Source organism: Mus musculus, chromosome 19, assembly GCF_000001635.26.
Source record: "Mus musculus strain C57BL/6J chromosome 19, GRCm38.p6 C57BL/6J".
NCBI lineage: Eukaryota > Metazoa > Chordata > Mammalia > Rodentia > Muridae > Mus > Mus musculus.
Genome location: NC_000085.6, coordinates 44,736,115 through 44,758,643, shown reverse-complemented (window position 1 = coordinate 44,758,643; position 22,529 = coordinate 44,736,115). Strand labels below are relative to the sequence as shown.

Genomic DNA, 22,529 nt, shown 5'->3' with positions numbered 1-22,529 from the left:
ATTATCCTTAATTATTAATCTATAGATGGGGAGGGCTTTTCTACTTAGAATATTATTTATCTTTTTAAGCAAGGGGAGATACCTGACAAATAGTTTTCGGAGCTAAAGAGCCGTTATGAATTAGATGCATTCAAATATCATTATGATATTTCCTCTATTCCTATTTTCTTATTTCTCTTCCCCAACATCCTTTTAATTTTCTTTCCTTGATTTTCCCCCCTCTTGGTTTGATTTCTCCTTCCTTTCTCCTCAGCCTTGGCATTTGTCTTTCTTTTGTTCTTTCCCTCTGATTATATCCATTCTTGCTGACCCCCTGGCCAGGGCGCTGGCTGAATGGTCCTCAACAGTGAGTGGAGACAGGCAAGGAAGTCTCTCGAGTGTACAGCATCCAGGTGCTGGCCTGGATGGCTCTACCTCTCTCCCTGACTTTGATTTCTTCTCAAAATCCTTCATTGTTTTTTTTTTAGAATGATCACTTCCCTAGGCAAAGTTAAAAAAAAAAAAAAAAGTGACCGGCCACTCTCCTGTTCCTAGCTAAAAGGGAAGGGAAGGGGGGGGGGAAGAGGTGAGGGTGGGAGAAAGGGTGGGACGTAGCAAAGCAGCCCCCCAGGAAGCCTTAACTAAGCCGAAGGGAACAAGAGGCGCCGAGAGCTTAGGCTCAGAAGGGGGTCACACCCCCAGGATCTTAGGCATAATTGTCCTGACACCAAGGCTGCCCAAACTAGGAGCCTCCTCACGATTACCCACAACTCTAAGTTTGAGGAAGGTAAAGATGAGGGAGGAGAGAGAGAGAGAGAGAGAGAGAGAGAGAGAGAGAGAGAGAGAGAGAGAGAGAGAGAGAGAGAACAGCCTGAAAACTACTGCCAATTAGTCCTTTAGTCCAGGGCAAAGACTGACTAGGGGGTGGGTGGCTGGAACCTGGGCCCAGGGTTATGGATCCCGAGAGGTAAGGAGGAGCAGGTGGAAGGAGCCGAGGGAGGTGAGACACTAGTGAAGGTAGAAAGGCAGGCAGAACCGTGAGTATGGCGTGGCAAAAAGCAGAACGGTGGCTGAAGGCGTGAGAAACACTAGGTAAGAGAAAGGACGAAAGGAGGGAGCAGGGAAAGGCCAGTGTGGCCTCTAGGGTGAGACCTGAGCGCAGGGGGCCGGACCGCGCTGGGGCTACATGGGGTTGGAACCGAGACAGGAGCCGGGCGCCGGTACTCACGGTGCATCGCGGAGAAGGGGTCTGCTTTGCAGTGCATATCCATCGGGAGGCAGAGGAGCGGGAGCAACGCGGCCGCCGCCGCCGTGTCGCCTCTCAAACTCAACTTCAGGACTTGAGGAGAAAAGGAAGGGACGGTGGGGGAGGGAGAGTGAGCGGGCGCCCGACTGCTGGGGGGCAAGCGAGGGCGGGGGACGCCGCGCCGCGCTCCACGCCGGGACTCCTCCGGGCCCGCTGGGGTTTGCGACCGCAGAGGCTGCAACTTGCCACCGTTGGGGCACGCGGCTGGGCAGTCAGCAACGCAGCCCCGGGGCGACTGGCTGGACCAAGGGGCACTTGGGGCGCATGGCTCGCGCGCCAGCTGCGGCCAGAGCTGAGGCCGGGTAGGGAAGACGGCTCACTCAGCTCCCCTGGAACCCGGTTGTCCGAGAGGCTCTGAACCAAGAGAGCTCAGGGCGGGGGCGGCCCGAGGGCGCCAGGAGGGGAGCCGGGCCGCTCCAAGTGCCGGCGAGTTGGCGAAGTTGGCAGAGAAGTAGCAATCCCCGGGATGTCCAAGCGGGCGCCCGCGGGAGGGGAGCGTGCGAGCCGGCCCCCGCCCCCGGAAAAGGCAGGCGCACGCCGCGGCGACCGAAGGGCCAGGAGGGAGGGAGGCAGCCTAGGAGCCGAGCGGCGCCCGCAGCGCTGGGCTGGCCCCAGGTGGGTTGCGGCTGCAAGAAGACTCGGCCGGAGACTGGAGCCTGGGCTCCCGGTGTGTGTCTCTCTAAAAGCTGCAAAGCCCCCTCCAGACCCCCTCCTCCTCCCCGCGCCGGGAGATGGATGACTTGTCAGACAAAGGCAATAGATTCCACCACTCTGTGATTCGCCAGCGCCGGAGCCCCGAGCTTCGGCAAGGAGGGCCCCGCGCCTGTCACTCCGGTGCTGGCGAGGGGAGGGCCCGGGAGGGGGGGGAAACGGGAGGGAGCAGCGGGTGAAGGAAGAGGGAGGGTGAGGAGCGGGCCAGGGGGAGGAGGAATGGGAGCCCCGGATTAAAACTACACTGAGAAACGAAACTCGCCGAGAAGATAAACGTTAGATAAGGATAAAGAGCGGCCAGCCTAATGAATATTCAGGCAACCACAGAGGGCCTCCGAGCGCGCGGCACTCCGAAGCCAGGCTCTCAGTCCTAACTCGCCCAGCCCTGCCATCCACCGGCCAATGCCCGCAAATCCCAGACGCCCGCGAGTCCGCAGCCCCTGTCCTAACTCGGCTACCCTTGCGCTGAGTTCCTTTCCGTTTCTCCCTGTGTCTTCCTTCCTCTCTCCCTTTCCCTCTGGTCCTTCCCTTTCGCCTTTTCCTCCTGTGGTACCTTCCCATCCACGCACGCATGATTCTCATTCCGGGGCAAAGTGCCCAGCAGTTTGTCCCCTCCCGTCCCACACGCGGTGGCGCGCACCCCCTCCCCGGAGTCTGGGCAGTCCAGACGCCTGGTTTGGAATCAAGCTAGAGGCCTCTGGCTAGAACCCACCTGCCTTGGTGGGACCCAACGGATGGTAGGAGAGCCAGGGAACTTGGCACCTGGACCCTCGGGTAGCTAGGGAAGGGACTGTGCCGGGAGACGGTGCGCAGCGGCTTGTCCGCGGCAGTGACAGAGGATGCAGAAGCCCAAGGCGGGACCAAGGCGTTCTCTTTCCCCGGCTGGGGAGAAGAGGAGGCTATGAACGCGACTGAGCGCCGCCCGCCGCCAGCTCTGCAGATCCCGAGCGAGCGCAGCTGGCGCAGCACGCCGGCCTGGCCCGGCTCCTACCAGAGCCGCTGGCCCAGTCTCTGCAGCCTGGCCCGCACTCGCTCCCTTGTTCGCTGGGGTCTTCTCGCACGCACTAAGCGAGAGAAGCCCTTTGTCTCCTAACTGGTTAAGTACAGAATATCCAGGAGATCTTTATGAAATATTTTCCCTAGTCTCATAAATCATCTTGGCACTTCAGCTGATGTTTTAACTCACCCCCCCCCCCTTTTTCGCTCCCTCCTCCCAGGCTTCCCTGGGTCTGAAAAAGGGCGGCTCCAGGAAGCTCAAGCTGAGAAACACAGCTTTCTTGCCCGGCGGACCCAAGACTCCTTGGTGTTGTCTGCAGCTCCTGAAGCCCAGAGGAAGGGCAATGAGTGTAGACAGTGCCCCTGTCCCTATAGCCAAAAAGCCTCGGCAGTAGATGGGGTTGGGGGAAGCACCCACTAGACTCTCAGCCCGTCTCAGACTGACTCCTACCGGGCATTTAGAACCGCCCACATTCTGGGTGAGTTTCAGGCCAGGCTCAGCTACACCGGATTCTGAGCTTTCCATTCCAAGGGGAGCTGGGTCGGTTGGGATCTGGGCCTTTGCCCGGTCTCCTGGAAATTTCCGGCTAGATTAATCCAATTGCAGAGTAACTGCTGGAAAGTAAGAAACTAAAAAATAAAAATAAAAATAAACCACCTTTCCATCTGCCCACCACCACCCTGTCCCCCACTTCCTTTGGTCTGAGGACTAGGTTCCCGTGGGCAGGAAGAGTAGGAGGTTCAGGGGTCCTGCCAGGAAAACCAATGCCTTCCTCTCAAGGCCTGTAGATGGCGCTCCCGGGTTTGCTTTGGCCAAATCTCACAACCTCACAACCTCAGCAACACGCACTAACTTCTCATAGGGAACAGAAAAGAAGTGTGTGTGTGTGTGTGTGTGTGTGTGTGTGTGTGTGTGTGTGTGTGTGTGTGTGTGTGTGGAAACAGAGTTATTTCAGCCTAAAAGGGTCAGCTCCCATACTGGGGAGCCAGAAGCTCTAAGGTGGTAGTAACCGCAGTAGCCTTATCTTCCTTTGAAGAAGCAATCAGTCCAGAATTTGAGGTGGGGAGCATTCAGAAGAGTTCATAAAGGAACTCTTGTTGGGTGTGCTTAAGTTAAGTCTTGGTATGTCTGTTGAGGAAACAAAAATCAGCGGAGTTCCTCACTCCAACAGAGATCCAGAGTCCTCTAGAACTGAAATATAGTTTCATGTTTCACGTCCTATGAAATGTGAACATAGACAATGGATATTTCCCCATAAGAATGGGAGTGGGGTCGAACTTTACATTTTGTAAAGAGAACTAACAATTCAATTCGTAAAACACTTTTGAAGTTGCACTTACGCAAGTATCTGCCACATACATCCTCTTAGGAATGAGGGCTAGTGATAGTCTAATTTCTATGTAGCTCCAGAAAACTCAGGCATGCCTTCCCAGGACTCCTGGGACGCGCGCGCGCACACACACACACATACACACACACACACACACACACACACACACACACACACACACACACACACCTCCAGTTTCCCTGTTAGTTTTCCAGCTGGTTTCTGGGTCTAGATAATCAAAAGGCGATCTACCCTGCTGCTTTGGAAGCCCGTTAGCCTCTGCACAGCCCTCTCTTTGGACTTTAGAAGGAAGGGCTGATTTGCAGATGTCCCTTCTCGATGGCCTCTCCTTCTGACTCCCCCTTTCCTGTTCTTTTTCTTCTTCTATGGGCCCTAACAGAAGGGGAAAGAGTAGAAAAAGAAAAGAAGAAAGAAGAGGAAAGGGAGGAAAGAAAAAGAAAGACAACAACCCAACCCCAAACACAGCCAGGGCTCGACCTGTCAGGCTTGGTTGCTTTTCCCTCATCTGACTCTAAATGAACCTTTTCTCTCTAGTGTTTTCAAAGCAGCCCTTCAACACCCCCCCACAACCTAGGGGCATTTACACTTCAAACAAGGAGCCCGCCTCCCTGCGGAAATTTAAAGGCAAATAAACTTTTGGGGAGTTGCTCTGATACCCATCTCGGGATTTGCTTCATTAGTCGCCTCTGTGCATCTGATCTGCCCAATAAATCTTCCTTGTGGATCTCAGTTCCTTCGCCTTCTCTGCTGCCACCTCTGCCATGCTCGCTTGGCGCCTGGCAGCCCCACTCCTACTACCTCCCTTCCGAAAGCCTAGGGTCAAGCTGGTTCTCCGCTGGAGCGGGCCTGCTCTGCGTGAGTGTTAGGTGTGCGGGAGGCCTGCGGTCCTGCAAGAAGGCCCTCTCATAGATACTTATGCAAAGGTGTCCCAAGCCGCATGTGACTTATACCCCAGATTTTAATGCGTCTGTGGGCGGATCATGCATAAGTAAAGTGCAGGCAGAGATCCTGTCTGCTAACCCCGCTCACCCAGGCCCCCTTTCTTTACTCTTTTGCTGGGGGTGGGGTGGGGGCGTGACATGACTGCATCTCTTCTGCACACAGGATCCTGATCCTGACCCCAGTCATTAGGCACAGGGTCTCTAGCAGTTCTCGAAGGTGGCTGTGTCACCGAGGACCTGGCAAGCAATCCCCCCCCCGCCGCCTCCCCCGCTGCAGTGAAGCATTCAGCTGTGCCCCTCCCCCCACCCTCGGCCCCGCTTGTCTTTTCTCCCTCTACCTCCTGGGGAGTAGCGTGGGGAGCTATGGCCTTAGCTCTGAGGGAGGGGATTAGAAATTCCGAAATTAAGCGTACCTCCCTAGGAAATGCTCCCTACAGCGCAGACCAAATTAAATGCATTAAAGTTGGGGGGGGGTGTTTAGAATGAAGGGACATGAAAACAAAACAAAACTGGTCCTAAGGAAAGGAAAGCAGGATCGAAAGAGGGAGAAAGCGAAGGCTGAGAAGCTGCTCAGCAGCTCAGCATCATTTCCGTTTGTAACTCACCATCTCCACCAACAAAAAAGCAAAGAAAAAAGTTCTTACAATCAAACTCTAGGTCGCATATCCCCGGGCCATTTGCACTCCGAGTGGGCCCTTGGAGGGCGTACCCTAGGTGTCCAGGTCCCTGGCAGTAGGTGACCGCTCCAAGGCCCCTCTCCTGCCCCGCCTGGCCGGTTCCCGCCAGGCCCCTCCCGCACCCCTCCCCCTGCCTAGCCCGCTTTCTGGTCACATTGGAGGATTTTTTTTTTTTTTGGAAGAGCTTCTGGTACAATATGGAGCACCGTGGGCTGCAATTTCACACTCCACAGCACATTCTCCCTAAAGCTACTTTTTTTTTCATCTAAGACCCCCTAATTTCTGCTTCCTCGCGCTCTCCCTTTCTCCCTCCCTCCCGCTCTCTTCTTTTCCCGCCTTTGTTCCCAATATTTGGACACCCCACAAGAATCCCGGGGGTCCTGACTGCCAGCTGGCCCCGCCCGCCTGGTCGGTTGGTCCTGATGAGGCGGCGCGCACGTGCTGAGCCTTTATCCTTTCTGGCCCCTCCTCCCTTTAACCCTGCTTTCCTTCATAAGAGGACCTAGCAACCTCTCCGGCCCTTCACAGCCCCTTTGAGGAGCAACGACAATACAAACCACTTGGCCACCAAAGGGGCCTCATACTGGCACGGGTCAGCCAGGTGGCGGCCTGTGGACCACTGAACTGGGAGGGGGGGTTAAAAAATAGTCAAAACATGGCCAACAGGCTCACACAGTAGGAGTGGAGAACTATGACCAAAGAGGAAAAGCTGGGGTGGGGGAGGAAGAATCAAGGAGACCCCCAGAATCAGGATGGATAATCTGACCCCTAGCTCAGACCTGAATAGTACTAGCGCCGAGCACTCATGAAAGAGTGCTAAAAGCAACCATTCACCCTACAGCCTACAGGAAGGAGAAGTCAGCCTGCATAGTCTCTTTACTTCTGTAGACCCCAGTTTACTCACCTGTAAAATGGGGATAATTACACTTGTCCACTATGGAGCCCACCAGTGGACACCTTGAAAGGCAGTTATTTCTATAGTAGAGGAAGGTGTAATAGTCCAGCTTTCTGAACACCTGACCCCACAAAGAGGGAAGGGAGGAACCCGAGCTTGCAGGCTGCCAGGCTGGGGGTGTTTTCCTTCCTACTCCTACCCCATAGATGTCCCTGGTTTCCCCACTGCTTCTCCTTCCTCTAATACTTCTTTCCACACTCCCGCCCCTTCCCTTTTGACTATACCACACCCATCCAGGTTTTTCTTCATCTCTTTTGCCACTCCTCCAATCCTACTTCTTTAACGCCCCCTCACCCCCACCCCAAGTCTACTATAACCGCTAGATCAGTTCAATTTCTCACCCACATCCCCAACCATCGGGTTAATTGGGACCGGAGGCTCGGTCCCCTATGGGCCACACCGTTTAAAAAAAAAAAAAAAAAAAAAAAAAAAAAAAAAAAAAAAAAAAAAAAACCTTTGGCAGAGGCTGGGGAAGGAAATCCCATTCTGTCCGGTTCCAAACAAAGAGAGTTGGTCCTCCCAGAACCTGCAGTCAACTTGCCAAAGACCGAGTAGAGATGAAACAGTGGGCAGAGCCTAAGAGGAGGCAGAGGGAGGGGAGAAGAGGTGAAAAACGAGGACTCAAAGTGGGTGCTGAGACCACCGAAAAGAGAACTGTCCCTTGAAGGCCTGCTGAGGCTGGCTGGGCAAAGCCGGTTTCCACCGGGCCATCTGCCCCCTCCTCCTCTGAGCCTGGGTGAGAGAGTCCAAGGGTGGCTGAGTGTTGGTGGGGAAGTAATGATTAACTTCCTCTTAGCCTGCTGGAGCCCGCGGCTCACCGGGCTGTGGTGGAGGGAGACTGTGCTGGCTGATCCGGGGTGTCCCCAGCGCCACCCGCCACCGCCACAGCTACTACAGGGACCGCAGAGGGAGGGGACAGGAGGTAGCAAGAGGTAGTTGAAAGGCAACTGAGTGCTGGATAACTCCAGATGAGGGGAAGCTAGGGGTAGCGGCTGAATAGACAGGGCCAACACTTCGGCAAGGGAAGGGGCTGTGTGCGAAGGAGGGCTCTTGGCCCTGCTGCGGCGAGGAATAGTTGGAGAGGGGCGGGAGCACCAGGGCAGAGTTTCCCCGGAGTTGCGAACAGACACCAAATCTACTGTCTCGGATCCAACCGCGCGCCGCCCTCCCTTCCTCCTCTCGCCGCAGCTGTGTGGATGTGAGGAGCAGGCGGAGCGCGCCTGAGCCGGGAGCCGGTAAGGCAGAGCGAAACCCGCCAGCGAGGCAAGGGAGGCCTTGTGGGCACGGCCACCGAGGCTGGGGAAGGGCTGCAAGGTGGCTGAAAACAAAGGACCGGAGAGGAGGGGAGAGAGGACCCAGGGGCAAGAAGGGCAGGCTGAGTTGGGGGCGGGGGAGGCCCTAGGAAAGGATTTGGGGGAGTGAGGCAGACCAAGGTTTGTACCAGCCTGCCTCTGCCACCAAGCCTTGCTTAGACTCCCTCCGGGGATCTGGCCCCACATTCTGTGACCTCGGGTCAGGATGGGGGCTCTAGTCCGGAGTTGAAGCAGCTGCCGGGGGTGGGGGTCTTGTAAGTATGTGAGCTTGGAGGTGACAGATTGGTGGAAAGAGATGGGGAGGGAAGGTCTCTGCTACGGGTTAGATTTCTGCTTTTGGTGCTGCAAGCCTCTGCCTTCTGCTCCCTGCAAACCAGAGCACCTATTCCCTCCAACTTTGCTGGAGCAGAAACATTCTTTTTTTTTTTAAGTTCCCTTCTTTGGTCAGAAAAGGGATGATTTGGTTTGAGAGTTTAAGGTCATCTGTGTCCAGGGTTGTCTCTTACATTTCTGCCACTGTCCCTAAAGAGAAAAAGCAGCCCAAAGTGAAGCTCAGAGAGAAGGGAGCTCAGACTCGGGAGTTCTCCTACCACGTCTAGGCTGGCAATGAGCTCTAGATAGACCCGTGGCTAACGAATAAATTGATGAAACTGATTAACGAAGGGAGGAAAAACCCTTTCAATGTCTAAATCAATTAGAAGAATTCCTAGTGTCTTTAGAGGCAGAGCATCTCTTGTGAGGTGTTTGGCTGAATGTGTTTGAGTGCTATAAGGGATTTTTTTTTTTTTTTTTTGAGCAGTGACGTTTAGGCAAACAGCTGTGTTCCACGCTGGGCTGAGGTAGAAGCCCCGGACTCATTTCCAGCGCCTCCCCCTCCCCACTCAGCCCTCAGCCCAGGCTGCTCTGAGGCCGGCCTAGGCTGCCCAGCCTCTTCCAGCAGGGCTGCCAATCAATCTTGCAGGTCAACACAGCAATTAATAACGGGGTGAAAAGTCCCAGCAAAAGAGGGAGGGAGGGAGGGAGATGTCAGGCTGCGTCTTCCCCCAGGCTCTGAAGACCCAGTGAATGGATCAGGAAGAAGATCTCTGAGGGAGACAGCGACCCCATCACCACCACAACCACAAAACCGTGGGAACTCAGTGGGAATCTGGGAGTCCACTTTGGGCCTCATAGGGATCGGGACAGGGCAGAGAAAGAGAGAGGCTCTCTGTTTTATACCTGGGTGCTGAGGATCCCAACTGCCTAGTGCCCATTGACCCTTCTTTCTCTTTTCTTTACCCTTTCCACGTTTGTTGCTGTTGCTGCTCAGAACCAGGCCAGGGAAAGCAAATAGAACCCGCATCTCCCGTAAACCCGGTTGGAGCGCTCCCGCTAGTGCTGCCATCGGGCAGATTTGCTTGCTGGCTCCCCTGTTCTTCTGTAAGTCACTGTCAGTTTCAACAGACAGATTGCAAAAGATCCATGGGGAGCCACACGGGGGCCACAGGGCACTGAGGGAGCTTTGCAGCAGCCGGACAAATCTTTGGTGAAGAGACTGGAGGCAGAGGATCGGGAAGAGTGGAAGAGAGAAAGAGTAATAATAATAATAATAATAATAATAATAATAATAATAATGCGGCCAGGAGGGAGGGGGACTTCAGCTTGGCTTGGCAGTGGGGATATCTCGAAAGAAATAGCCATTTTCCCTCTTCAACATTTCCTGCCTCCCGCCTAGTTCGGCAGCTTCTCCCCATTTAGGCAAATGCCCGGCAAGCCTAAGCTGTAGCCACTTTCCTAGCCCATTGGGTGCGCCTAGGGTAAGTGTGAAGCACCAGGGACCTTCTAGTGTCCCACTTGTAACTTGGAATAAGAACCCTGACAGGATCACAGGGACTGCCTCTCTCTGTTCTCTGCCTTTTCCTTCCTGAGGGGCTGAGCAGGAAGCTTGTGACCGGCTGCTTGCTGGGACTGGGAGCCCAGCCTAGGCACCTTAGTCTGTAAGTCAGGGAGAGGCATCTGCAAAGAGAAAGGATGGATGTGTTCCAACTCAAGCAAAGGGGTCCTGGGAAGGAGGGGCAGGGGCAAGAGGCAAGATAGATCCAGAGAGAGTGAGGTGGAGAAACGCTGTGTAGGAAAGGAAGAAAGGGGGAGAGAGGCTCGCAGAAAGGCTCAGCCATTAGGTCTGTCCTTGGGTTGCATATTTATACGGTCGAGGGGGTGCACAGATGGGCTCTCAATTGAATTCCATCTTCAACACCATCAGAGATTGATTTTATACTCGCTTTTAATTTTGCCATAATTAATTAGATCATTACAACTGTTTGCTATTGATCTCCCTACTTAAACCTCTGAGTGGAGGGTCTGCCCAGAGTCCTAAAAGCCATACCTGACACTCACAGGAGCTCAGTTTCTTTAGTAGGGACAAGGCCCTAGAGAAGATTGGGGACAGTTCAAGGATTGATCCAAGAAGCTAAAGCAAGAGCTGGCAGTAGGGGGTACGGGGAGGTTGTGGGGGGGGGGGTGCTGGCAGGAGCACCTGAATTACCAGTTGAAAGAACTGAACTTGAGCTGGGGTCGTGGGGTAGGGAGAAATGAGATTTGGGGAGGTGCAGAGTGAAGAGAAAAGGCCCCAAGTTAGGCCTTGACCTCTACAGAATTATTTGGCAAACTCTGGAAACCTGATCCAGTGCTCTCAGTCACTACCAGTCTCAGCTTGGGGACTTGGCGCCCCACCCTTGCACTACAGGACACCCAGTGGGCAGTCACAGCTGAGTTGGCAGAGGGGGAAGGGAAAGAAAGGAGAGGCCCTAACAGCTCTTTGGATTGTCAGTTTCAGATTCTCCTTCCCTTCCAGAACCCCTGGCGCCTGCCATCTTTCCCCTAGGCCTCCCTTGAACCCTCTTGATTTTTTTTTAAGGAGTGTGTGTGTGTGTTTCTCTACATTACTGCTCATAACGAAATACTCAAAACCTCAAAACCTCACACATGTGAATACAGTGTATATCTATATATCTATATCTATATCTATATATATATATATAGATAGATAGATAGATAGATACATATACACACACACATATACTCATCACAGGAAATTAAAGCCTGCCCAGTGTTTCCAACTTGAGGAAAGTTGTGTAAAATATTTATGCCCAGAGAGAAATCAGAATGATCAAGTCCTAAAGCACTCCATAGAAAGGAAAAGCCAAGTTCTGCAAAGGGAAGTTGTAAAACTCCTGGGTGGAAAGTTTTCAATAGAAGATTTAGAGGTCAGCAGGAGGAGAGGCTTTAGAGCCCCCTCCCCCAAGAAGAGCATCCACAGAACCTCTTTTTCACAGTCCTCACAGTCGCCTGCTGGGGACCATACCCGGGGAGGAAAGAAGAGTGAAATCCACCCTCAGCTACACAGCCCACATCCTTCTCCACTGATCCAGCGCCCCCCTTCCCGCCCTCACTCCCACCCTTGGCTGCCAAAGGGTCCTAGGTCTTACCTGCTCGACTTGCACGCTGTTCCATGCTGCCCGAGCCTGAGTCTTGGCTCCCCGGCTCCTCCGCCGCCCCACAGTCAGTCTCGCCTTGGCCGCCGCAGCCGGGAGATCCAGGAGCAGCCACCCGCAACAGAGCGGCTCAGATAATCGCGGCTGCGGGCCGCCAGGGCGGGCTGTGCGCTTCGCTCTATTCGCGCACTCGCTCGCACAGCCGGCCGCCGAGCACAGCCACCGGCCGAGGCGCCGCGGGCTCTCCCGGGCCGCGCACAGGCGCGCACACGCACTGAGGCCCCCAGCCCTGCAGGCAAGCCAACACCCACACCCTCGCTACCCAGAGGCACCCGAAGACCAAACCTCGGGTCTAGACTCCTGCAAATCCTCTTACTCCACCCCCTCATCTTCACAGTCACACGCCCCCCTCCAAACTACAGTCTGCACAGGCTCAGGCCCTTGCTCTCTCTCCAACTTTGTGCGAGTCCCCTTCCCCAAGACTTCCCAAATTCACTCCGCCAGGCTCTCAGCTTAGCTTCTAAAGTCTACAAAAATGCACTCCAACTTTTGCGGACCACACAGTCTTTCCCTGAAGCCCCATCCCTAATGTGTTCACCCTGGCGCTCGCTGCTCCCTGACTTAGTTACAAGCCCGTCTGCTCTGTACCTTATTCTCTTTTCAACAAACAAAAACTTTAGGATAAAAGGAAAAAGTCCTGATGTCCTTGAAGAGATAGTGAGAACCAAGGGAAGAAGGAAGGGCCCTCCCCTCCCTGTTTTCATTTCGCCACCGGCCACCATTTGAACACAGCCTTTCTGCAGTATTATGACAACCCCCCCCCCCCGCCAAGTTTCTTGGGCCTTCAGACTCACACCCTTTGTAACCACACCGGTGCTTTCATCCGTGATCAAAGGCCCACTTTCCCTGGCCCTACAGCATCCCCTCCAACCGGGAATTTACATCTCTCCAACTTTGACCATAAATTCTGTAAATCTCCCAGAACACATTTTTCTTCTATGAGCCTGCTTGTACTTCCACTTCTTTCAGAAGCCCGCGCATGTGCACCTAGTGTACACTGAGGTGCCTGTCCTTCCTGTGGTCCCTTTGCCTGTTTGTTCTGTTTTATCTTGCTTGCCCAGGGACTTTCTCTCTTAGAGGCTTGTTCTCATAACCAACCCTGAGTGCCTATCCAGGATAGCACTGGTCAAGCCTTGTGTTCAAGTAGAGGTTTATGGTGCTGCTTCTTATTCTCTCTCTCTCTCTCTCTCTTCCTCTCTCTCTCTCTCTCTCTCTCTCTCTCTCTCTCTCTCTCTCTCTCTCACACACACACACACACACACACACAGAGAGAGGGGGGGATCAAGGCAAGAGTTGTAAAGCAACTCAGGTCCAACAACTGACTCTTGAAGTCAACTTGAAGTTGGTCCCTGGGTTCCCAGCCCCCTCCATGACAGAGATTGTACAGCCAGAAACAGGAAGCTGGAGAGGCACAGGGAGCCACAGCAAGCCTGCACCTCCAATAGCAAGGTAGTTTTCTAGACATATCATCATCGCCTAATTGACTTTCTTTTCCAGCAGTACTGGGAATTGAACTCAGGACTCGTCCCATCTAGGAACTCTACCACTGAGTTAGATGTGAGGCCTCAGGCCTGGCTTCCAACATGTTTGGCTTCAGACATTAGACTTCTTTGGTTGTTGTCTTCCTTCTCTTCCTCCTCCTTGCCCAACAGTGATTTTCCAATCCAAATACATAAAAACGTGTAAATATTTTTTTTAAACAACAACAACCTTCACTGGCCAAGGTGGTGCACACATTTAATCTCAAGACTCATGCCGCAGAGGAAGGCAGATGTCTATGAACTTGAGACCAACCTGGTCTAGATAGCAAGTTCCAGGCCAGCCAGGAATACACATTGAGACATTATCTAACAATATTTTGTTTCCTTGTTATATACAGAGAAATATTTCCACGGCCTTGGATAGGAGGGCAGTGTGCACAACTAAAGTCTAGCTAATACACACAGTTGTCACGTGATCTCTCTCTTACTGTACAAGAGATGATGACTTGTGTGTGACAGTAACAGAGAGAGAGAGAGAGAGAGAGAGAGAGAGAGAGAGAGAGAGAGGTGTACATTCACACAAAGAAGATCATAGGGTGGTCGGAGGGAATCATAGATAGGCGTTGTTTCATTCTCATTCAATAGTGTCTGAAGGGATCAAACACAGATGAGGAGGGAGGATCGATGCCAAATGCCTTTACCCACTGAGCAACACTACACACACATGGTTGTTAGTGGTGATGGTCTTTCTCTTGTTTGCAACCATCTCTATATATATATAGCTCTGGTTGGTCTAGAACTCATTTTCTGATGAGTAGGGTGGTCTTGAACTTGAATTTGCAGATTCGCCTGCCTTTGTCTCTTGGGTGCTGGAATTAACTAAAAGTGTCCACTGGCACACATGGGGCTTGTCCTGTGGAAACTCACATTGCTGCACAGCTCTTGATGCCTTTGTTTCCTAGTGCCTGAGATGGAGAGAGGCATTCCTGCCCTTTTCACAGGTTTCTTAGGAGACAGAGTGTGCTTAGATGGTTAGAAATTTCAACCACACTTGCATCAAGTATTCTTGTTCCTACTGGAACCAGGAGTTGAGACCCAATTTCTGAGACACATAGGTAGGGAAGTGCTCACTAGGGAATGGAGGCTTTTGAACTGAGGTCCCACACTCAGTTTTCTAGTTCCTATGCCAGTGCCTAAAGGCAGGATCCAGGGCTGGGGCAGTGCCAGGGTTAGACCTAGGTCATAGAGAAGGCACTGGGAGCCACTGTGCTAAGGAGCTAGTCTGCATAACTGGGTGATCTTGAAGAGATTGAAGCTTCTTAGCGCTCGTTTGCTTCTGTTACTCTTCCTCCAGACACCCACAAAAGGATGCCAGTCAAAGGTACTCTGTCACCTTTGGGTCCCTCCAGTCTCCTCCCTCAGGTTCTGTCTCTCTTTGTCCCACCAGCCCTCACTCCTGGGCCACACTGTCTCTGGGGCCCTTTTGCTCATCACTGGCCCCATTGATTGAAAGTCTCTTTCAGGATCTCCAAGGAGTCGCAGGAAAAATGATCCGCCAGCCTATTGATTCTTCATTAGAATTACATTTTCACGTGTGCTAAATTGGTTTTAAAAGCTTTTTCTGTTGTTATTGTCTTGTCAGACCCTGAGGTCCAGGGCAGACCAAGTTTAAACGGTGTAGCTTCTTAGGGAGGGGAAAAAAAAATCACCAGGACCTTTCTGCAGGACTCTGTTTGCATGATGACAACTGTGATTGGGTTTAAGTATCTGTAGGAACAGGGGCTCCATGTGAGGCCAAGGCTGGATGGTAAGGGATCTGAAGCCTGGGAGGAGAGATACCACAACAGTTTTTTTTTTCCTCCTGAAATTAAATTTAGTAGTAGAACTTATGATAATTGCTTCAGGAGCAAGAGGGAAGATACAGATTTTAAGGATTTTTCTGTTATCCTGATCCCCTTGAGATGGAAGAGGAAAGATGGAGAAAACACTTTCCCCCCCCCCTTTAAATAGGTGTGTGTGTGTGTGTGTGTGTGTGTGTGTGTGTGTGTGTGTTTCTAAGTTTGGGGGAGGATGACTGTCTTGCTTTGATCCAGGGCACATGCTCAGTTACAAGGACTTTGGTTATTATTCTACTCTGGGCTGGCCAGGGAGGAAGAAGGAGAAAGGAGAGGAGAGAGGCTGGGCTATGATAGAAGGGGGGGGGGTGTCACGCTCAGACTGGGGGTGGGGCAGAGAGGGAGAGACATCAGACACAAAGGGCAGGGGAGTGAACAGGGATGGACATGCAGTAGAACGGAAAGAAGGAAGGACAGAAGAGAAGGAAAAGCAAGAAAAAGAGATAAAGTAGGAAATGGGGTGGAGACAGAAAAGGAAATGTACTGAAGGGAAAGAGAAGGAAGGAGGAGAGAGAGAGAGAGAGAGAGAGAGAGAGAGAGAGAGAGAGAGAGAGAGAGAGAACACAGAGGGGGGAAGATCAAGGCAGGAGAGGGGCAACCCCTGGGACTCCCAGTCTAGGCGTCCTGCCCTGCCCGCCCCCCTCACCACCCCCTTTCCTGGGCCGGCAACTGGAAGCATTGGAGTGGGCACAGGCGACGATGGAGCGGAGGCTGAAAAGCCGAATGTCTCCGTGATGTGTTTATCCCCTAATCAGTTCATTAGTTATAAACAACATGACATTAGAAGTTAGGAGGCAGTTGATATTAATTTTTATTTAACTAGTTGATGTTTAATCCGTCACGCCAGGCTGGGTAGCAGCGAGAAAGATCTTCCTGACACAAAACCAGTTAGAACTTCATAAGGCGCAATCAGTGTCCGTGCCTGGAAACAAACAAGAGAGACAGAGACACATACACACATGGAGAGAGAGAGAGAGAGAGACAGGCAACCCGCCAGAGGCTGGGAGAACCTGGCAGGCAGGGAAAGACTAACTCAAGGCTAGAGCTGTTGAAGAGAAGAAGCTAGGGGACCTCTGTGCAAGAGGTTGGCAAGCCAAGCCCAGCACTACCTAAGACTGGGACAAGTCCCGAGTGTCCTGGGAGAATCAGACAAGGGCAACCCTAAGAACAGCAGCAGGGGCCATGGCAAGCCTGGCCGCTCCAGTCACCAGTGCTTCTCAGCGAGGAATGCTCCGCTGTCTGGCAGCCTGGCGGGAGGCCAGAGGCTAATGTGCCTGCCAGACAGGGTCCCAACTCTCAGGATCCGAGGGTGATAACCTTCTCTTTCCCTGCTTCAGGAAAAGCAGGCCAGGCAAGAAAAGAACCGGGGCGGGGCGGGAGGGCAAGGAGTTTAACAAAGTTTGCAGCGGTGGTCAGAAGCCTGAGCAGGGTGCGCACTCTGGGGTGCTGTGACAAAGAGAGGGGAAGGGAGTTATCGTTTGGGGGTCTGCGCGCCTGAGAAGGCTCTTTCTCCCTGTGTTCGCCCGTGTCTTCTGAACATTCCAGTGAGCAAGGCTTGGGACCCGGATCTGGCTGTGGTGCTTCTGGGTTTCTGGTGTGACTGTACACGCTAACGGCTGAGGTCTCTGGCTAAGTCTGGGTTAAGCCCCCCATCCCACCCCCAACTTTGCTCCAGCACAAACGCTGGGCTTTTTCCACCTTCTCTGCGGGTACTGGCTGGGTCACGGCCCCTGCTCAAGCAGGCGTGGGGTGGCCGGGGCTGTAGTTTTCCGCTGTCCGGCGGTCGGGGCAGTTTGGAGAGACAGACTCGAGCCGATCGCCTCCCCGTTTGCATGTTAATCTGCTTCCGCGGCGAAAAGGAAATCGCTGAAATTCCGAAGAAAATTGCCTCTCGCCAACGGTTAATAGTTAACTCAGACAGGAAAGTTCCCAGGGAAGGGTGAAGCCCGGACGAGAGGCGTAAGGGAGGCTTCTGGAAGGCGCCCAGGGAGGCCCGCAGCCTAAGCCTTTCCCCAAGCTGGCCCAGCTTGGCCCAGCGTGCCTCCCCTCCTCCTCCTCCAGCAGCGCGTCCCGCACCCCGTAATTAGCATCGTTAAGTTCACAAAACCCTTCCTGGGAGAAATCTGTTCCCTCGTTCCGGGGCTCGGTTCAGCACCTGATTCCGTCGAGTGAGGCGAATAAATCACCGTGGCGGCGGGGGAGCCGGACCCAAGCCCTCCAGACGGGGGGCCCCTAGGAGAACGAAAAAGTGAGGAAAGGACGGAGCAGTCCGGAGAGACTGTCAGGAAACCGTGCGAGCTTCGTCCAGGGACAGCGAAGAGGCCGGGAAGGGAGATCCAAAGAAAGAGAGGGACCCAGAAGGAGAGAAGAATAGAAGAGGAAAATACAGACGACAAAAAGAGAGGCAGAAAGAGAAAGAAAAGCGAACAGAGAGGGAAAGTGAGGGGGAGAAACGAAGAGAAGGAGCGCTAGAAGAGGGAGGAAGAAGTTAGAAATAAAAGAAAGAAAACAAAAAAAGAAAGAAAGAAAAGAAGAGAAAAGAAAAAGAGCGAGTGCTTTGCTGCTAACCTTGACAGTGGCCACAGGCCTCTAGGCCACAGCGGGGGAGATCAGGATGGGGGGGGGGCTAAGAGACGGGGTGGGGGGCGTCTAGGTCCCACGCAGAACTGGTCCAAAGGAGAAGTCCCAGCGTTTGGCCACAGTAAAGCGTGTGTGTGTGTGTGTGTGTGTGTGTGTGTGTGTGTGTGTGTGTGTGTGTGTGTAAATGACATTCAGAGTCCATGGCAAGTGAGGAAAACCTGAATATAAATGACACTGGGCTCTTTTTAGAAGTTGTATTAGATGTTCCTGACTTTTGGCCAGGCCTGAGACGTGGCAGAACAGGGTAGAGGTGGGTAGAGGACCCTCCCACCCCCCACCCCCGGTCCCCTCAGCTTGGACTCTTCGCTCTTCAGCAGGCCCTTGGAGAATTCCCTGCGGTGGATCTGGAGCGTCCAGGCAGGAGACACAGGCCACAGATGGGGGGCGGGGGGAGGAGAAAAAGCTACGCAGAGAACGGTGACCCAGCGCCAGCGGAGGGCGCATTTCCTAGTCCGGCTCCCTGGGATTACAGAAAGGCTCCGTACAAATCCCGCTCGCTTTGGGGTGCCTGAGCCAACACTGGCTTCCTAGACCAGTGGGAAGGAGGAGTGAAGACGGGGAAAGAGGACAGGAGTGGGAAGGGGAAGGGAGACGGAGGGGAAAGAGGGAAAGCAAGGTGTAAGGCTGCTAGGAAGTGTCCGATGAGCTCTCTGCCGGGATAGGTGTGGGGCACCCCACCCCTCACCCCCTCCCCCACCCCGTGCCCTGCGCCCGCTTTCTGGACTCTACACAAGCTTGTGTTTTTCCTCTCCCAGGATATCCGATAAAAGACTGAGACCCCCGCAGGGTTGCTAAGGGCCTTTGTGCCAGTGTGACCCAAAGTACGGAAGTCATCCAGTCTGATTTGGCAGCCTCTGGATGTCAAACGCTCAGGAAAATTTCCATCCTTACAGTCTCTAGGTTGATGGGGTTCAGCCCACTCCACAACCCCTTTCTGACCTTCCCTCCTAGCTGAAGTAGGAGACAAATAATCCTTCAGGAAGCAGATGGGCGGCTTAGTCACTTCCTACCTGTGCAGGGGCACCTGGTGTTTAACTGGTGTTGAAGCCCAAGGACTTTTAAGTCCAGGAGAGAGGTGCTACTGAGCTGGGACAAGGCCAAGAGGCAGGCCTCATAAGCCTAGTTCTGCACTGTGCTGCACACTGTGACCGCAAATGTAAATCCCACACTGGTCACCCCCACCCCCGCCACTGGTCCCTTCTTAAGGAAGACACTACCTGTTGGCCAAGAAAAAGTCTGGAAGTGTCAAGATGGAGAGTCTCAGGCGGGCTTGTTGCTGTATGCCTTTAATCTCAGCTCAGAGGAGGCTGAGGCAGGCTGATCTCTGAGTTAGTTCAAGGCCAGTCTGGTTTAAATATAGAGTTGCAGAGATGTCAGGGCTACATAGTAAGACCCTGTCTGTCTGGGGCTGATGATGGGCATGTGTCTTCAAGGTTGATTGGGATACAGGGAAACCTAAGTTGGTATTAGAGACCGCTTGCTAAGGGTCTTAGGACCTTACGAGATGCTTAGACCTGAGCGAATAAGTCTGTTGCTGCAGGCCTCTTGCCTCAGCTACTCATTACAGTTTTTAAGTTTAATTGTGTGTGTGTGTGTGTGTGTGTGTGTGTGTGTGTGTGTGTGTGTGTGTGTACTACATGCATGCAAGAACCCAGAGAGGTCAGAGGAGCAGTGATCTGTTGGAACTGTAGTTACAGGCAGTTGAGAGTGATCCTGTGGGAACTGAACCCAGGTGCTCTACAAAAGCAGTCAGTGTTCTCAACTACTGAGTTGTTAGTGTGGGCCCATCCCAGATGCTCTTGAGGTTGAAGCTGGAAACTGGAAAAGCCTTGGCAACTTAGTGAGACCCTGTCTCAAAAATTTAAAACCAGGGGGCTGGGGATATAACTCAGTGAGACATTGCTCGCCTAGCATATGTGAGGCCCCAGGTTCAATCTCTTACACACAGAGAAAAAGGTAACTAAATGTACCCTAAATGATGGAAGAATCGCATTTCCTGGGCCTAGAGAAAGAAAGCGTAGGGAGAATCAACAGTTGAGGAACTGGGTATATATATACATGCATACAGACACACACACACACACACGTCTATGTAAGGGGAAGGGCAGAGACAAGGGCAAGAAAACAGACAGGGCAGTACCAGCATCTTTCCTAAGTTTTGATTTTCCTTTGCAGGCCATGGGGTGCCACTGAGGGATCTTAGACAAGGCAGTAACAAGGTCTGATTGGGGGTGGGGGGAAGGCCCTTACTGGAGGTATGCATAATGGGCTGGGGGTGAGAGAGAGCAGGGGAAACAAGGCATGCAATCTTGTCTAGGAAAAGGCATAGTCACAAGGCGAACCAGCCCTCGGGAGCCAGAGCTGCTACGTGGAGAGGAAAGGTAGAGGCCTGCACACTCTTGGTGTGTTTGTGTGCACGTGCGCATATGTGCGACAAGATGCTAAGTAAAGGTCCACTTAGGTTCCTGAGGAAATTTAAAATATTTTATTGAATTTTGTTTCATGTGTGTGTGTATGGGGAGCGTGTACATACCACAGAGTGAATGTGGGAGTCCGTCCTCTAGGCCCACTGTGCCGGCCCCAGGGATTGAACCCGGGTCATCATGCTTGGCAGCAGGCACCTTGACTTGCACCATCTCACCAGCCATCCAGCACTTTCCTCCCCAGTACCTTTCACCACCCTCCACTGCACTACCCCGCCCTTTAGGAGGCAGCCTCTCAGAACAATGCATACTAGTGAAGAAGAGGGCTTGTCACGAACCCAAAACGTCAGAGAAGGCAGCATCAAGAGTGGGAAATGGAGGCAGCAGTCTTGATGTGGGCTCTTCCTTCCTCAGAGAAGGAACATACCTGCTATGTCATCAAATCCCTTGAATACAAGGTACCTATATGTTCACATCTGTAAACCAGAGCCCAGAAGTTAAATAAGTTAATCTATCCATATACCCTTGACACATATTAGCTCATTTCCAACCCAATCAGGACACAGATTTTTTTTTTTTGAGATAGGGTCTCACTATTGTGCTCAGTTGCTCTGTGTCAAACTGTCAAGTTGCTGTGGTGTCAAACTGGAGATCCTCCTGTCTCATCCTCCAAGCAGCGGGGATCACGGGTAAGTGCCACCATACCAGGCCTCAGACCTCTTTATGTGGAACACAGGACAGAGCAGGGGGCCAGGAAGTGTGGTAAAGGGGTGCAGTCACTTCAGAGAGAGGGCCTGGAATGGCTCCTTGGGGATAATAAACAACAGAGACAACTAAGATGCCCAGGGGCTCACTGCGCGCTGCACACGGAGTACTTTTACACAGTAATTCCTTTTGTCTTCACATACATCTCTATGTGTGTGTAGCTTGTGTGTATGTGTGTGTATTTGATATGTGTATATTCATGTTTTAACGTGTGGGCACGCACATATGTATGTGTGCCTGTGGAGACCAGGCATTAACATAGACTGTCTTCTTCCATTACTCTACTTTATTGAGGCGGGGTCTCTCAGTGAACCTGGAGCCAGGTCAAGCTAGCCTAGCTAGGCCAGTGTGCCTCAGGGTTCTACTTCTTGAGTGCTGGGATGACAGGTGGCATCCACCCCAGCTGGCTCTCATGTGGGCTCTGGGAACAGAAACTCCAACCTTCATGCTTTAGCAGTAAGGGTTTGGTCCACTGAGCCATCTCCCTGACCCCTCACCTGCTATTATCAATCCCATTTTACAGATGAAGAAAGTGAGGCACAGAGCATTTTAGTAGCTTTTCCTCTATCACACTGGGCAGGTGGCAAAGACAGACTCTCTAGCCTGAGGATGCTTCTGTAACCTACAGCTATGAACTTATGCTGTGTTAGACATCTCTTTCCCTAAGGGAAAGGCAGGCAGAAGAGAACTGTCTGTGGCTAAAAGGACTTCCCTTGGGAGTCTTCCTTTTGGTGACTCATGAGAGCCCCCTTGCACCTTGTTTCCAGACCTTCACCCCACTCCCCACCCATCTTCTCTAGCTAGAGGTTACCTAAGCCTGGAAGCTCAAAGCTGGCTTCTGTGACATGGCCAGCCAGACCTTCCTCATCCCACACCCCATGAAGCATCCTCTGTCTCTGGAGCTTCTTTCCCCAGCCAGGCCCTGTCTCTGGCTGGGTGCCTTTGGACTTGGCTTCAGTTTAGGGAGGTAAGATGCCCTCTGTACCACATGGCAGCTGGGCTCAATCTCTGATTAGGCCTCATCCTCAACACCAGGCACAGATGAGAACCCCTAGAGTCTAGGGGGTCTCAACCTTCTGAATGCTGTGACCCTTTAATTCAGTTCCTCATGTTGTGGTGAGCTCCAACCATAAAATTATTTTTTGTTGTTTCTTCATAATTTTGCTACTATTACGAATCATAATGTAAAGATCTGTGTTTTCTAATGGTCTTTGGCAAGCCCTGTCATTTAAGGTCATTTGACCCTAAAGGAGTCGCAACCCACAGATTGAGAACCTCTGCCCTAAGACTGATCTTGATCTCTTTACTCCATGGTATGACCTAGGTTGCCCAAAGTCCCCCCCACACACACATTCACACACTGGAGCCTGAAGGAGGCTAAGACTGCTAAGAGCCCTCGCTCAAAATCCTGTCCTCTCTACAGGCTGGGTTGTGTGACTACCAACAGAACGGATTATGGAGCTAGAGAACACCACACCACACAGCCTTGTACCAGAGCTCCCTTCTCTAAGCCAGAAGAAGTCCCTCACCTCCTTGCTGGCAAAAGACATGAGTTGAGGAAG

At 52.6% G+C, this 22,529-nt stretch overlaps 1 protein-coding gene and 1 long non-coding RNA gene across 15 annotated transcripts in view, besides 22 other annotated features; both read right to left on the bottom strand.

The window, feature by feature from the left end:
• The window catches only part of Pax2 (paired box 2), a 91,669-nt gene extending 79,626 nt beyond the window's left edge, over positions 1–12,043 (bottom strand). For 7 of the 10 annotated variants that reach the window (NM_011037.5, NM_001368747.1, NM_001368751.1 and 4 more), the window contains exon 1: positions 1,208–1,738. In NM_011037.5, coding sequence (NP_035167.4) covers positions 1,208–1,250 — 43 coding nt within the window. In that variant the 5' untranslated portion in view covers positions 1,251–1,738. Of the gene's footprint in view, positions 1–1,207; positions 1,739–2,708; positions 2,893–11,697 lie in introns of those variants that run through there. The other 3 variants (NM_001368744.1, NM_001368745.1, NM_001368743.1) reach the window with 2 other exon arrangements.
• Positions 1,276–2,076: a DNAseI hypersensitive site, noted in NCBI's record as "site 2; the nucleotide coordinates are approximate for this feature". NCBI's record gives the evidence for it as "EXISTENCE:in vivo cleavage assay evidence [ECO:0001075][PMID:15013809]".
• Positions 1,276–2,550: a promoter, noted in NCBI's record as "1.3 kb KpnI/NotI promoter fragment". NCBI's record gives its function as "has non-tissue specific promoter activity" and the evidence as "EXISTENCE:transgenic organism evidence [ECO:0001131][PMID:11807024]".
• Positions 1,276–5,453: a promoter, noted in NCBI's record as "4 kb BamHI/NotI promoter fragment". NCBI's record gives its function as "drives expression in hindbrain, Wolffian duct" and the evidence as "EXISTENCE:reporter gene assay evidence [ECO:0000049][PMID:7720589]".
• Positions 1,276–9,853: a promoter, noted in NCBI's record as "8.5 kb NotI promoter fragment". NCBI's record gives its function as "drives expression in anterior CNS, developing hindbrain, midbrain, optic stalk, urogenital system, Wolffian duct" and the evidence as "EXISTENCE:transgenic organism evidence [ECO:0001131][PMID:10536237, PMID:11003833, PMID:11133159]".
• Positions 1,323–1,357: a protein binding site, noted in NCBI's record as "WT1 footprint site III". NCBI's record gives the evidence for it as "EXISTENCE:nuclease protection assay evidence [ECO:0001106][PMID:7720589]".
• Positions 1,653–1,692: a protein binding site, noted in NCBI's record as "WT1 footprint site II". NCBI's record gives the evidence for it as "EXISTENCE:nuclease protection assay evidence [ECO:0001106][PMID:7720589]".
• Positions 1,788–1,814: a protein binding site, noted in NCBI's record as "WT1 footprint site I". NCBI's record gives the evidence for it as "EXISTENCE:nuclease protection assay evidence [ECO:0001106][PMID:7720589]".
• Positions 2,015–2,038: a protein binding site, noted in NCBI's record as "Tlx site". NCBI's record gives its function as "negative regulation of transcription" and the evidence as "EXISTENCE:protein binding evidence [ECO:0000024][PMID:10706625]".
• Positions 3,552–4,152: a DNAseI hypersensitive site, noted in NCBI's record as "site 1; the nucleotide coordinates are approximate for this feature". NCBI's record gives the evidence for it as "EXISTENCE:in vivo cleavage assay evidence [ECO:0001075][PMID:15013809]".
• Positions 3,777–3,797: a protein binding site, noted in NCBI's record as "-1657 to -1677 YY1 site". NCBI's record gives its function as "promotes expression in the kidney" and the evidence as "EXISTENCE:protein binding evidence [ECO:0000024][PMID:15013809]".
• Positions 4,413–5,121: an enhancer, noted in NCBI's record as "0.7 kb NarI/SphI fragment". NCBI's record gives its function as "enhancer in midbrain, hindbrain, Wolffian duct, and branchial arch" and the evidence as "EXISTENCE:transgenic organism evidence [ECO:0001131][PMID:11133159]".
• Positions 4,712–5,010: a protein binding site, noted in NCBI's record as "AvaI/ApaI fragment". NCBI's record gives the evidence for it as "EXISTENCE:protein binding evidence [ECO:0000024][PMID:11807024]".
• Positions 4,712–5,121: an enhancer, noted in NCBI's record as "0.4 kb NarI/ApaI fragment; proximal enhancer". NCBI's record gives its function as "enhancer in Wolffian duct, branchial arch, kidney" and the evidence as "EXISTENCE:transgenic organism evidence [ECO:0001131][PMID:11133159, PMID:11807024]".
• Positions 4,824–4,840: a protein binding site, noted in NCBI's record as "Pax6 site b". NCBI's record gives the evidence for it as "EXISTENCE:protein binding evidence [ECO:0000024][PMID:11003833, PMID:11807024]".
• Positions 5,622–5,778: a protein binding site, noted in NCBI's record as "SX probe". NCBI's record gives the evidence for it as "EXISTENCE:protein binding evidence [ECO:0000024][PMID:11807024]".
• Positions 5,622–5,778: a protein binding site, noted in NCBI's record as "SX probe". NCBI's record gives the evidence for it as "EXISTENCE:protein binding evidence [ECO:0000024][PMID:11807024]".
• Positions 5,658–5,777: an enhancer, noted in NCBI's record as "120 nt intermediate enhancer". NCBI's record gives its function as "enhancer in early stage neural plate" and the evidence as "EXISTENCE:transgenic organism evidence [ECO:0001131][PMID:11807024]".
• Positions 5,725–5,753: a protein binding site, noted in NCBI's record as "M1 POU probe". NCBI's record gives the evidence for it as "EXISTENCE:protein binding evidence [ECO:0000024][PMID:11807024]".
• Positions 5,725–5,753: a protein binding site, noted in NCBI's record as "M1 POU probe". NCBI's record gives the evidence for it as "EXISTENCE:protein binding evidence [ECO:0000024][PMID:11807024]".
• Positions 6,088–6,568: a transcriptional cis regulatory region, noted in NCBI's record as "distal enhancer". NCBI's record gives its function as "promotes expression in the midbrain" and the evidence as "EXISTENCE:transgenic organism evidence [ECO:0001131][PMID:11807024]".
• Positions 6,182–6,198: a protein binding site, noted in NCBI's record as "Pax6 site a". NCBI's record gives its function as "negative regulation of transcription" and the evidence as "EXISTENCE:protein binding evidence [ECO:0000024][PMID:11003833]".
• Positions 6,182–6,198: a protein binding site, noted in NCBI's record as "Pax6 site a". NCBI's record gives the evidence for it as "EXISTENCE:protein binding evidence [ECO:0000024][PMID:11003833]".
• A 3,889-nt stretch (positions 12,044–15,932) lies between the features above and the next one.
• Positions 15,933–17,853, bottom strand: Gm35610. Of its 5 annotated transcripts, none has more exons than XR_386743.3 (3): positions 17,708–17,853; positions 16,249–17,371; positions 15,933–16,061 (listed from the first exon to the last, which is right to left on the bottom strand). It is a non-coding gene; the product is annotated as a predicted gene, 35610 (long non-coding RNA). The 5 variants fall into 5 exon arrangements; XR_386742.3 differs by having other exon boundaries at positions 15,933–16,585; positions 16,838–17,371; XR_386746.3 differs by having other exon boundaries at positions 16,838–17,371.
• Positions 17,854–22,529: the final 4,676 nt, after the last annotated feature.